Source organism: Trachemys scripta, chromosome 16, assembly GCF_013100865.1.
Source record: "Trachemys scripta elegans isolate TJP31775 chromosome 16, CAS_Tse_1.0, whole genome shotgun sequence".
Classification (NCBI taxonomy): domain Eukaryota; kingdom Metazoa; phylum Chordata; order Testudines; family Emydidae; genus Trachemys; species Trachemys scripta.
In genome coordinates, this window is record NC_048313.1 from 15,585,393 (window position 1) to 15,598,234 (window position 12,842).

Genomic DNA, 12,842 nt, shown 5'->3' on the forward strand with positions numbered 1-12,842 from the left:
TGTATTTAATTTAGCTTATGCTGTCACAGTTGTGGACTGTGGTTTGCTACCACAGGGGTTCCATTTTGCTGCTAACGCAGTCTATACTACCCAGGTCCCATCACACAACACAATTTCCTAGGTTTGGTCACACAGGACTGGCAGACTTACCTTGAAAATGTTCCAATGGTTTGGATTTGACTCCGCATGAGTTTGTCTTATACAATTTAGGTTCTATGTCAAGTTTTCTATTTGAGGTTTTTTGGTATGTATTAGTGACATAACCCTTAAAAAATACTGGCATTTTACAGACTATGAGCCAAGCCAATGCTTTAGGGCACATACCTTCTGCAAAGAGTTAAATGGATAGAGGAATGTTTTCTGTAAGCGTATTGATCTCTTCCAAATTAACATACTGAACTGTTATAGTTCTGACCTGGGTTCAAATTCCAGAGTTTTACTTCGAATACAAAACCTATCCAGGTGTAGGAGCAACAGAGACTGGAGACTTGTTTGCACCTGCGGAACAGCTTTCCGTGGTTAGCGAGAGATTCTCCATCACTTGACATTTTTAAATCAAAACTAAGTGTTTGTAAAAGATGAGCTCCAATTCAAACAAGAATAAATTCAAGGAAGTCCTATGACCTGTGTTATACTGGAGGTCAGATTAGGTGATTGCAGTGGTTCCTTCTGGCTTTATAATCTGTGTCTACACAGAAGTTACACTAGTTTAACTTAAATTGGCTTAAAAAAAAGTTTTGTTAAACCACTGTTTACGTGGACGCAGTTATATCATTTAAAAATAGATTATATCAGCCGAATTTGCAACTATGAATGTACTAACGGATGCAAATTAAACAAATATAAGACGGATTTAAATCCGTTTGTCTCCACACAGAAAACTGCACCAGTTTAATAAAAATTGGTATCAAATCACACTTTTAGTTCAACTGGTGCAACTTTGCACGTAGCGCAGGCCTTATTGTGATAACTCCTCCTTTGCATACACATACTGCCCAGTAATATTGATGGGTGTTAAGCACATACATTGCAAGGAAAATAGACCCGTTAGTGAACTTAGTACATGCTGACGATAACTGTTTACAAGTTTTTGAAGGGTGTGAAAACAAAGGGGGGACTGGAATTATTGAGGGTGGTCCTAGTGGGTGCTACTCGAGTTAATGGGATGAAATTAAAGGGGAAATTTAGTCTGAATATCATGGAAAAACTTCTTGAAAATGAGATATACAAGGCTGTGAAATCATCTCCTTGAAGAAGAGGCGGAAACTGCATCACTGTTGGGACATTAAAACTAGTCTGGATTGAGCACAGGGGAACAGTTCTGTCCTGGCTTCAGGGGGTTGGGGTTGGGGTTGGGGTAGGGATAGGGATAGGGGTGGGGGAGAGATTGGATTAACTGATCTTTTGTTTCTCATTCGTTTGTCTTTCTGACAAATGCAAACAAGAATAAAACTGTTAATGTACATTTTTATATTGGTATAATTTATATGGAATTTCTATTAAGCCCATAGTCTGGCTGCTTGGAACTCCATGCATCCAAGTACATGGGCAGCTTCCCACATCTGTCTTCTGAATTTGTTTCCCATGCTCATGCTCTTCTTTGGCAACATGGTCATTTCAAAGACTGCTATGTGTATTGAATAGTAGGGTGCTCACTGTAGTCAACCGCTGCTCCATGGAATAAAATAGTACTATTATTTATTTATTTACACTATTATCGTAGTGTCTACGTGTCCCAGTCATGGATATATAAACGTATACCCTTGCCCCCTCTCAACTTAATGGGGCGACACCTCTGTCTTCAAAGAGGCCAACCCTCAGTTTGCCATGTTGTAAGCCACTGACTGACTTACACTGGCAATTTTAGCTAAAGGCGTGCTCTCTTGCACTAGGATACTACTTTGAGAAATTCCATTGAAGATGTCCACTCCAGATCCTCCAATGGCAGGAACTCCTCGCCCAGGGCCTTCTCCTGGACCCGGCCCATCACCTGGTGCAATGTTGGGCCCCAGTCCTGGACCCTCGCCTGGCTCTGCACATAGTATGATGGGACCCAGCCCTGGACCACCTTCAGCAGGACACGCTATCCCACCTCAGGGGTCTGGGGGCTACGCTCAGGACAATATGCATCAGATGCACAAGGTAACCAACTGTAACAGTGCTCTTTTGGAGTGGGGTTTTCTCTTTTCCTGGCAGAGCTTATACATTCCTCTTTTCCCCTAGTTATTAAAAATAAGTGAACATAAAATGAAACGATTAAGAGTTGCCCTAATTTTCTACAGTGTGCTATTTCCCCATAACTGGTAATATGTAGAGCAAGATATGATCCTTCCTAGGTCTTATCTTTCACGGTGGACCAAACCTGAAAGCAGGTGAGTATAAGTTAAAGGTGATTTGTGAAGGAAATAAATAAAGGCTTCTGCCTCATTTCTGTTTCTTGACAATGGATACAGAAGGCTTGGAAAGTGGTGGGTTTTTTAAGTTCGTTTACTTTGTTTTTGATACCTGAGGGATATAAAATATGGTTTTGCTGGAAAACGTGGGTCTCAGATGTATCGAACCCTGTAAATCTGGAGATAGTCGCAGACCATGTTTGTGGATCGCGGATGGACGTGGATCCAAATTTTGTATCTAGAGCCCTGAAAATCTGCGGATATCTGCTTGAGAATCCGTGGGCCATGTTTGCAGATCGCATGCGGATCCAAATTTTGTATCCATGCAGGGCTCTACAGATGTGAACTGAAAACTTTCTTGTCCCTAACTGAAGGGGCAGGAGATTTGAAACTTCTATGTATACAAACTCGTACAAGAAAATTATTTTTTATAGTGTTTTTGTTAATGTTCATTTCACTCAAATGCCTAATAAACTCATACAAGAATATAAAATATATTGTAAAAATGAACATAAACAAACCCTCCCCCATCCCACATTTTAAGTCTGATTAAAAATATCTTTCCGTGTTCTCAACTTTTGTGATGTCAGAATTCATGAAGTTCTGTGGCCATCCATAGAGTTCCAGGGTGGAGAAGACCTCAGTTTTTAATGTAGTAAACAACTATGAAAAACATTTAAAGAAAAACAAACAAAAAACCCTCTTTTTTTCAGGCCCTCTTCATACAAAATAAGAGAGCAAAGAAAAGGTCCAACCCCTAATTTTTTACTTCCTTGAGGTCACCTTTATCACACCCAATACACCGTGTGTTTTAAAAGTTGGTACACTGTGTTAAGGCATAACCTATTTTTCAGTTGCTGTTATGTGGACTGCAAAATAACACAAATTGGACTTGGATCTCAAGGAATAAAGCATTTAGTCTCTGAGAGTTATATCTGAAATTGTTTAATGAGATCCACGCAGCGCCGCTGTCTCATGCCACTGAGAACAAAGAATGCAAGATAACGTAATAACTGATGCCAAAGGCAAATTTTACAGCCTATGAGGAAATTTCACTAGATGCCCTCCATGCTTAATGTGGTTTTGGACTAAAATATATTTTTCCTTAAATATTTCTCGTGTGTTGATTTTCCTTCGCTTCATTGAGTGCGGTCTGTTTATATGGTATCCTGAGTGTGGCCAATAAATAGATCTTCCTTTCTGAAGATGGATGTTGGTAGCATCTGGGTCAGCATGCTACAAATGGTGCATCATTAATGTACCTCGGACACTACTAACCTAAACACAGACTGTACCACGCAATGCAGCACCTTACTCTCTGCTTCTATCAGTCCTTCGCCTCTAGGAACAGCTTCGCTTTTTCTTGATAGTAGTCATTTTTACGCAGGTTTTGCGCTGTTCCTTTTTCCTTTGCAGCCAATGGATTCCATGCATGAGAAGGGAATATCTGATGACCCTCGGTACGGCCAGATGAAGGGGATGGGAATGAGGCCAGGTGGGCACACAGGAATGGGTCCTCCTCCAAGCCCAATGGATCAGCATTCTCAAGGTCTGTTTTTCTCCTGGGCTAGGGGCCTGGGAGACGTTTGCAAGCCAGTTTCTGAACAGGAGACTGAGCCCCAGTCTACAGTTCAGTTTCCTTGTTGATTACTGCTGGGGGGAGGGATAGCTCAGTGGTTTGAGCATTGGCCTGCTAAACCCAGAGTTGTGAGTTCAATCCTTGAGGGGGCCACTTGGGGATCTGGGACAAAATCAGTACTTGGTCCTGCTAGTGAAGGCAGGGGGCTGGACTCAATGACCTTTCAAGGTCCCTTCCAGTTCTAGGAGATGGGATATCTCCATTTATTTTATTTTTTTTTAGTTGGACTTTCCTTGGGATAGTGCACTATTCTAGTAACAAGAGCAGAGAACAATATGGATACAAACTTCTAATTGTTGTGAAAGGCCACCTGTTCCTCTCCATATTCTTTCCTCTTACCACACTGAGGACAGTAGCTACACAAAAGGGCATCTGGTGTCCTGGCATAGCCATATTCAGCACAAAGTTCCCACAAAGGATACCCAGTCGTATCCTGTAATTTTCTCTGCTGCCACTGAAAGTGCTCCTGTGCTCCCTTTGTCATGGACATGGGCAATGGTTCAAAAGACTCTGGGGAGAGGGTGGTTTTATGATGGAGAAAATAAATCTACAAGCAGGGAACAGATGGGGGACGCAGCATGTAGGAGACCTGCAGTCCTTCGCAGCCGCCAGTATGTCTGTGAACCCTCCCTGGACAGATTCCTCTGTAAATCCTCAAACGGGATTATTATTTTTTGTTTTGTTTTAAACTTTTAGTTCCAAGCAATTACTTTCACTGGGGACCCTGGCTTAAAAGCAGTTGTAACCTCCATTAAGAGTGATTAAATAGCTTTTTTTTTTTTTTCTGTAGCATTTTTAAAATAAAACTAGCCTTTCTGTATTATTATGCAAAGTCTACTGCATGCTGCAATATAATGACGTCTCTCTCTCTCTTTCCAGGTTACCCTTCTCCGCTCGGTGGTTCTGAGCATGCCTCAAGCCCAGTTCCAGCTAACGGTCCATCCTCTGGCTCGCAAATGTCCTCCGGTCCTGGCGGAGTCCCGTTGGACGGTACTGACCCACAGGCATTAGGACAACAGAACCGGGGCCCAACCCCTTTTAACCAGAACCAGCTGCACCAGTTAAGAGCTCAGATCATGGCCTATAAGATGCTTGCCAGAGGGCAGCCTTTACCTGACCATCTTCAGATGGCAGTGCAGGGAAAGAGACCAATGCCTGGAATGCAGCAGCAAATGCCGACGCTACCTCCACCCTCTGTATCTGGGACAGGGCCAGTGCAAGGAGCAGGGCCTGGGCCTGGACCAGGACCAACACCTCCAAATTACAACAGACCTCATGGTAAGCGTCAGCTTTGTTGCTTCCTTAGTCTAAATTCAAGACTCTTCCATTTCAGTACAGATGCACCTAGACTGATCCATGGGGGTAGCATAAGGAAGGAGCAAGCCTACACTTTTCATTTATCTGTTTGGTACCTTACGTTAGTTTATGGAGGGATGTTTGTTTGTATAATGTGTCTGGTCCTACGGGCACAAAGACTCCTTTGTCGTTTTCAAGGTCCTGCACCATTTTGCCCCCACCAATACCTTTGCTCTCAATCCCTTCCATTCCTCCTAGTTCCCTCTCCTAATTGCTTCATGTCTCCTTTCGCAAGGTTTTGTGTCTTCTGTCACAAATCCTTTCAAGCCAGCCTCTAAGCACCTCCCCCATATCACACCTCCCTTGTGGGAAACATGCCATCCTTTAAAAAGAACAGGAGTACTTGTGGCACCTTAGAGACTAACAAATTTATTTGAGCATAAGCTTTCGTGGGCTACAGCCCACTTCTTCGGCTGCATAGAATGGAACATATATTGAGGAGACATATATATACACATACAGAGAGCATGAAAAGGTGGGAGTTGTCTTACCAACTCTGAGAGGCCAATTAAGTAAGAGAAAAAAACTTTTGAAGTGATAATCAAGATAGCCCATCCTTTATAGCTGTGCTGGTGTCACCCACATGCAGTCATGTGTTTACGTGAGTTTCAGTCTGTCTGAATCTGGACTCTAAACTCTTCAGGGAAGGGACTTTGTCTTTTAACTGCTTGGAAATGGCAACGTATGCTGACCATGCTCTCACTAATTAACAACCTGAAGGAGCCTGGTTTTGTTCCCATTAGGTACATGCAAGGAACAAGCAAATATATTAATAAACTGCAGCGAGAGAGAGAGAGTCTTATTGCTGTCTTTTTTTACTCTCCTTTGTGTAGGTATAGGAGGGCCTAACATGCCGCCTCCTGGACCCTCAGGAGTTCCCCCAGGAATGCCTGGGCAGCCCCCTGGTGCACCCCCAAAGCCCTGGCCTGAAGGTGAGATAACTAGGGTTCTTTTAAACAGTTAATTACAAGAAATTTCTCTGGCATTCCCTTCCCCAGCGCAGTGAAGGCAGCATGGGGATGTGCTACTCAGGCATGTGGAGGAAGGACATACTGAAGTGAAAACTGAGCCACAAAGGCTTTTTGTGCCTCGTTTTGTTCCCCCAGCACATGAGTTGCTGCAAATCCTAGAAGACCTTGATTTTGGTTTCTGCTACAGTGTGTCCCTGCCATCTGGGGGACTGTGGAAGATATTACAGCTTTAGCTAAGCTCTTTTAAAACCCTCCACTTGGAGTTTGATCCTGCAGACAGACCAGTTCATTCCAATGCAGATTTTGAAGCCCCTGGAGGGGTTTTTTGGGCAGCCACTTGATGTCTTTGATCAGGTGGGTAGACTCCAATGGATGATCTTTCCAAAGAGCTGGCTCAGGCAGCTACATGCTTTTGTTCTGCTTGAACTATTGTACTCTGGGGACAGCTGTACAAAGTTGCACAGTTCATCTTGTAGCTAGGCGGAAGGAATTGCATTTGGTTGCAGTGAAATTTACAGCTTGCCAGATGGTTGAGTGGAGGTGGGGGGATAAACAGTAGGACTGCATGACTGGTTCCTGGGTCAGCATGGGGAGTGTCCTGTGTTAGTAAGTACGGAAGGTGAATACGGAACATAGGTAGAAACAGATTTTTTTCCAGCGTTCTCTCTGAAGAGGTTCTTTGGCCCGTAACCCTTGTAGCTGGGCTGCATGTCAGCTCTCCGGGCTACTTAGCGCCAGAATGTCCAGGCTTGGGTGGCTGAAGTTTGTCCTGATTTCCAGAGATGGTGAAGCTACTAGAAGCTGTGTGCCCCCAGCTGCTCTGAAAATCAGACCGTTTACTTAGGGGCCTAACTGGAGTCACCCAAGTCTGAACATTTTGGCCGGGCCCACGTCAAATTCTGACAGGTTTAAAGAAATGGGGGGGAACGTGCAACCCAGTATCACTCCCAGTTTGGTTTTTGAACAGGACCAATGGCAAATGCTGCAGCCCCCACTAGCACACCTCAGAAACTGATTCCTCCTCAGCCAACTGGCCGTCCTTCACCAGCACCCCCAGCGGTACCTCCTGCAGCATCTCCTGTAATGCCACCCCAAACTCAGTCACCCGGGCAGCCAGCCCAGCCTGCCCCCATGGTGCAGCTCCATCAGAAGCAGAATCGTATCACGCCGATCCAGAAGCCAAGAGGACTTGACCCAGTGGAAATCCTTCAGGAGAGGGAATACAGGTAAAAGCCGTGGCTTCTGTTGGAATTGTGAGATGCTGATATCAAGTGGCTGGCTGCCTCTCCGCTTTTATCCTCCTCCTGGTGTCCTCAGCTCTCTTGACGAATACAGTGGCTCTCGCTATTTACCGTTCTTCCTCCCCCCCAGTCAAAATTCCCAGTTGACATGTGCTGTACAGACTAGCCTAGGACTTAGAAGATCTGTGCATAAGTTCACTTCAGAGCCTGTCAGGGCAACTCCTGAGATGTTACAGTTTACTGTGCAGACGCTCCTGTCTCTGCTTCTCCCAGGGGCTGACGTTTTCCCTGCCCCTTCAGTTATTTTTCATGCCAGAAAGGCATGCTACTGCTATGCCCGTGTATTAAATGATGTTCCAAACAAAGATGTACCTAGCTGCCAAGAACTTCCATTGTACTTGAGATACGGTGACTCAAGAACTGGGCAAAACACAGATGTATTTGATAGTCTTTTCAGTTGAACAGTAAAAGGCTAACAGTGCCCAGACTTAAACTCATTTTGTCTTCATCTGCTATGAAATTGTCTTCTCCCCACAGATTGCAGGCTCGCATTGCTCACAGAATCCAAGAGCTAGAAAACCTGCCTGGGTCCCTGGCTGGTGACCTGAGAACCAAAGCTACCATTGAACTGAAAGCACTGAGACTGCTTAACTTCCAGAGACAGGTAGGTTGTGGCTTTCCAGTGTGCCATGCCTGATTCAGAGCAGGAATTAGCCAATGACTGCAGATTTTGTAATGCAAGGCAAATGCCGGATACACAGGAATAAGATCATTAGTGTGCATTTGTGTCTGTGCCTGGCTTGAATAAAACAAACTGAACTTAGTACAAGAACCCCCCAGCCTGCCTCGTGTGTTCGCTGGTTACCATGGAAGTGGTAGCTTACCTGGATACCGGACTAGATGGAGCATTGGTCCATCCCATTTCCTGCTCTACTGATCTGACTTGGCAGAAGGAAAAGAGGCCTGATGAGCTGGACCATTGGGCCGATTTGGTGTGGCAGTGGACTAGATGAACCGTGCTCTGGCAGCATCTTTATTCTCATAAATCTCAATTCTGAGACTCCATATGGAAGAGATTCTGATTTTTAAGTAGCGTTTGTTTTTTTGTTTTTCCACTGAGGGTGTGAGCCGCCCCTGTTCAGAGGATCAGCACAAGGCTGATGCACCATTTATGTCGCATAAGGGTTTAAGATGTAGAATAGGCCTTCTGCTGGTGTACATAAGCAGAGTTATATTGTGACACCGCATATTTTTCCAGTTCCATACCATACATCTTTGACCTGAATCTGTTGCCCAAGGCATTTTCAGAACAGTATTTCAGCCTTTGATTGTATGTTTGGCCTTTTTAATGCCATGCAAAACTTTGGCACTTATAAAATGGCACACAGAGAGAAATTAATTTTTTTTTAAATGTGAATTTCTTGAAAAGCTGCGTCAGGAAGTTGTGGTGTGCATGAGACGAGACACTGCTCTGGAAACGGCGCTGAATGCCAAGGCATACAAACGCAGCAAGCGGCAGTCCCTGCGCGAGGCTCGCATCACGGAGAAACTGGAGAAACAACAGAAGATCGAGCAAGAACGGAAACGCAGACAAAAGCACCAGGTAAGTTGTTCCCTTCCTGTTACTTTATTTTGTTTGTTTGTTGTTTAGGTTGGGATTTTCAAAGTAGGGTAAGGAATTTAGGATTTCTTTGGGAATTGGGCACCTAAGGACCATAACTCACTTGTTTTCCTGTAGAGAGAGTTAGAATACAGAGGCCATTAAATTGAGAGTCTTTACTGAGATGTTAAATATATTTTGGGCAAATTACAGTCAGAGGAAAAGATCTTTTTTGTTACTAAATTCATGCATCAAATGGCTTACAACATAGAAAGACATTGATTATTACAGTGCAGAACAATAGATGGCTAGTGTGTGTATCTTGACTTTGTAGCCCATTTGCCATCACTTTGTCCCTTCAGGAATACCTCAATAGCATTCTCCAGCATGCCAAGGATTTCAAAGAATACCATCGATCCGTCACGGGCAAAATTCAAAAGCTTACAAAAGCTGTGGCCACTTACCATGCTAACACTGAGCGTGAGCAGAAGAAAGAGAATGAGAGGATCGAGAAAGAGCGAATGCGCAGGTTGATGGTAAGGTTTCCCATGGGACTGCAAAACGGTTTACGTGCGCACACACACGTTATATAGCTGAATGGTGTACACTGCCTGCAGCGTGCTTGCATAGAATTTTTAGCTGGCTAAATTTCTCCTCGGGGCTGAAAGGATGCTAACCTTGCCTCTTCCTTTAGGCTGAGGATGAAGAAGGGTATCGTAAGCTTATCGATCAGAAGAAAGATAAGCGCTTGGCGTATCTACTCCAGCAGACAGACGAGTATGTGGCCAACCTGACCGAGCTGGTGCGACAGCACAAGGCCGCACAGGTGGCAAAGGAGAAAAAGAAGAAAAAGAAAAAGAAGGTGACTTAACGATTAAGCCTGCTTGCCGCGAGGATTGTTAGCTCTGGCAGGAGCCGGGTCTGGAGTAAGGCGGGGTTTGGAAACGGCTGCAGACGTGTCTCTACTGTCATGCCTTGTTTCTGAGCTGTACTAGTCCAGCCTTTGCAGTAGACAGATGTGACGAGCAAGTTCACTTCTCTTGTAATCAAATGCTATGTTTGAATTTGGGACTCCAGAACTCAAAGCCTAATGCATCATCTAACCTGCCATACCAATAAGCAGGTTACCCTACTTGAGAATGCGTCTCTAAAACCAGACTCTTCATGCTGTTTCCCTTAATTTTTCAACAGAAGGCATCCTAAATCGCAATGTGAATTTTTTTTTCTTCTGTAGTAATACAGTGAAAGAAACTGAAGACTGGTCTGTTTTGCCAACTTAAATATAACTAATGGCAATTTACTAGAGAGAATTTACTGCAAGTTTTCTAAAGCACAAACTCAAGAGGTGAGAATCACTAGATCAGAAAACTTGCAGTAAATTTTCCCTAGTAAATTGACATTAATTAAATGGAAGTTTTTTGGTTTCTTTCACTGTGGGGGAAAAAATGGAAGAAAACTGTGTTGTGAGTACAAGGGGATAAGCTGGTAAAACTGAGTGTTAAGTGTTAGTTTTTTGGAGATAAGGATATCTATTCCAGGAGATTTAAAATGGGGGGTGTCGACTTTTAAAGAACTATTTTGATTTTCTTTCAATAGTACAGTGTGCAGAATTTTCTATACTAATAAGAGCTGGCTTTGCATGCTATGGTGATGGGTGTTACACAAAAACAAAACCCCCAAACAAACACCAGAGGAGAATAGCTATCTTGGACGTAGTAATCGAACGCATCAGTCCTAATATAACATTGCATGACGATGATAAACCAGTCTAAAATGTTAGCTCTTTTGAAGGAGGATTTCTTGGCTAGAACTTAATTTACAAATCTGTTCCAGCCTGAGCAGCTTCTGCACTTGACTGTTTGTGTCCTCCCTTCCCACCCTCCTTCTTTTGAGTTGGGATACTTGCATTATAAGCATGCAATGCCAGTGGAGTGCCTGTATTGTCGGTTTGATTTTTGTTTCCATTATTAAAGGGTTGCTATGAGTTGTATTCCCTTTCTTTCAGAAGGCAGAGAATGCAGAAGGGCAAACTCCTGCAATTGGACCAGATGGCGAAGTAAGCACAAGAAACTTGTTTCATGTGGTGCCAAGTAGGATAGAAAACATTTGTTAGCCACACACTGAAAGGATCAGTTATGATGATGATATTTTGGATTGAAAGAAAAACAGCACCGAGAAGTGGAGTGGAGTAGATGGCTAAATCAAGACTGCCTAAAATAGAACATAGTCAACTTAATAAAGAAATGTTTGTCTCTTACCCTCTCCACCCGCATGCATGGTTCTGGCAGCCTCTCCAACCTGCCATGTCACTGCTAATTTTGGCAGAAACTCCAGTGTGTTCACACTGACTCCAATCCTGCAAACATTTAGATATGTCACGTAGGAGAGGAAGGATGTAGAGTAAACAAGCCTGGGATTGGGAGGCTGGAGTTAATTCCCAGCTCTGCCACAGTTTTCCTGTGTGACCTTGGGCAAATTTGTCTGTAAAAGGGGGTGACAGTGTTTTCCTACCTACAGCAGTGCTATGAGGATCAGTACGTTAAAGATTGTGAGGTGATTAGATACTATTGGGATCAGGGCATAAGAACCTAAGGGAAAGCCACCCGTAACTTTAGGCATGTGAGAAGTCCCGGTGAACTCAGTGGGACAAAAGTGCTTACACATATACCTAAGAAGTTGCAAGATCGCTTGTGACAAAGGAAGTGCTGAGGCAGTGAATTTATAAGAGAAGCTGGAGATATTTCACATTAAGATAGTTCTTTTATTCATGCCTTCAAATACCAAGCAGCACTTTTGTCACAGCTAGGTCAAGACAGTGGTTTCCTGTTTCTTGTTTTTGAATTAGTGCAAACCAAAAATTTTAAAAACAAATAAACAAAACAGCTTTGATCTATTTATTCTTTGGATAAAGTGGTGTTTTAAAACTTTAGTGGGTGTCCCGTAAATATTTCTGCAATAGCCCTTAACTGGTTTTAATTAAAGCGCTGGCTAATAGAGCACAGAGAGGCTTTAATTCCAGATGGAATACTGAAATGTACACACATTGTGCTTTCTCAGCCTCTGGATGAGACCAGCCAAATGAGTGATCTCCCTGTGAAAGTGATCCATGTGGAAAGCGGTAAAATCCTTACTGGCACAGATGCGCCAAAGGCTGGACAGCTGGACACGTGGTTGGAAATGAACCCAGGGTAAGCCATCGCCAGTTCCCAGATTGCCATCTGGTGTTGTGCCAGAAGGCTGACCGCCTCACATTTGCGGTAATCAGAGCCGGCTTTAGGAAGTGCGGGGCCCAATTCAAACAGTTTCGACCGGGCCCCGGGAGGGATGACTAAAAAAAAAAAAACACGTTAAAAAAAAAAACAACACATGGGGCTTGTACTCACCGGGCCGCGCTCCTAGTCTTTGGCAGCGGGTCCTTCACTCGCTCCGCTTCGGCGGCACTGAAGGACCCGCCGCCAAAGTGCCACCAAAGACTCGGAGCGCCGCCGGGTGAGTAAAAATTAAAAAGGCGCCTCTAGCCAAGGAAGGGATTCTCTGCCACTTGTCCCCCACTCTGGGCGGCCCTGCCACTGGGCGCGGGGCCCGATTCAGGGGAATTGGTGGAATTGGCTTAAAGCCGGCCTTGGCGGTAATGCATTCTGT

General features: G+C 44.1%; 1 protein-coding gene across 9 annotated transcripts in view; it reads left to right on the forward strand.

Moving 5' to 3' along the window:
- SMARCA4 (SWI/SNF related, matrix associated, actin dependent regulator of chromatin, subfamily a, member 4) overlaps nt 1–12,842 on the forward strand; it is a 57,653-nt gene that overhangs the window by 13,061 nt on the left and 31,750 nt on the right. For 8 of the 9 annotated variants that reach the window (XM_034791984.1, XM_034791989.1, XM_034791985.1 and 5 more), the window contains exons 3-13: nt 1,893–2,142; nt 3,810–3,942; nt 4,912–5,310; nt 6,222–6,320; nt 7,327–7,585; nt 8,138–8,264; nt 9,030–9,203; nt 9,563–9,736; nt 9,895–10,062; nt 11,206–11,256; nt 12,258–12,388. In XM_034791984.1, the coding sequence (XP_034647875.1) occupies nt 1,921–2,142; nt 3,810–3,942; nt 4,912–5,310; nt 6,222–6,320; nt 7,327–7,585; nt 8,138–8,264; nt 9,030–9,203; nt 9,563–9,736; nt 9,895–10,062; nt 11,206–11,256; nt 12,258–12,388 (1,937 nt within the window). In that variant the 5' untranslated portion in view covers nt 1,893–1,920. The remainder of the gene's footprint in view (nt 1–1,892; nt 2,143–3,809; nt 3,943–4,911; nt 5,311–6,221; nt 6,321–7,326; nt 7,586–8,137; nt 8,265–9,029; nt 9,204–9,562; nt 9,737–9,894; nt 10,063–11,205; nt 11,257–12,257; nt 12,389–12,842) is intronic. The other variant, XM_034791986.1, reaches the window with a different exon arrangement.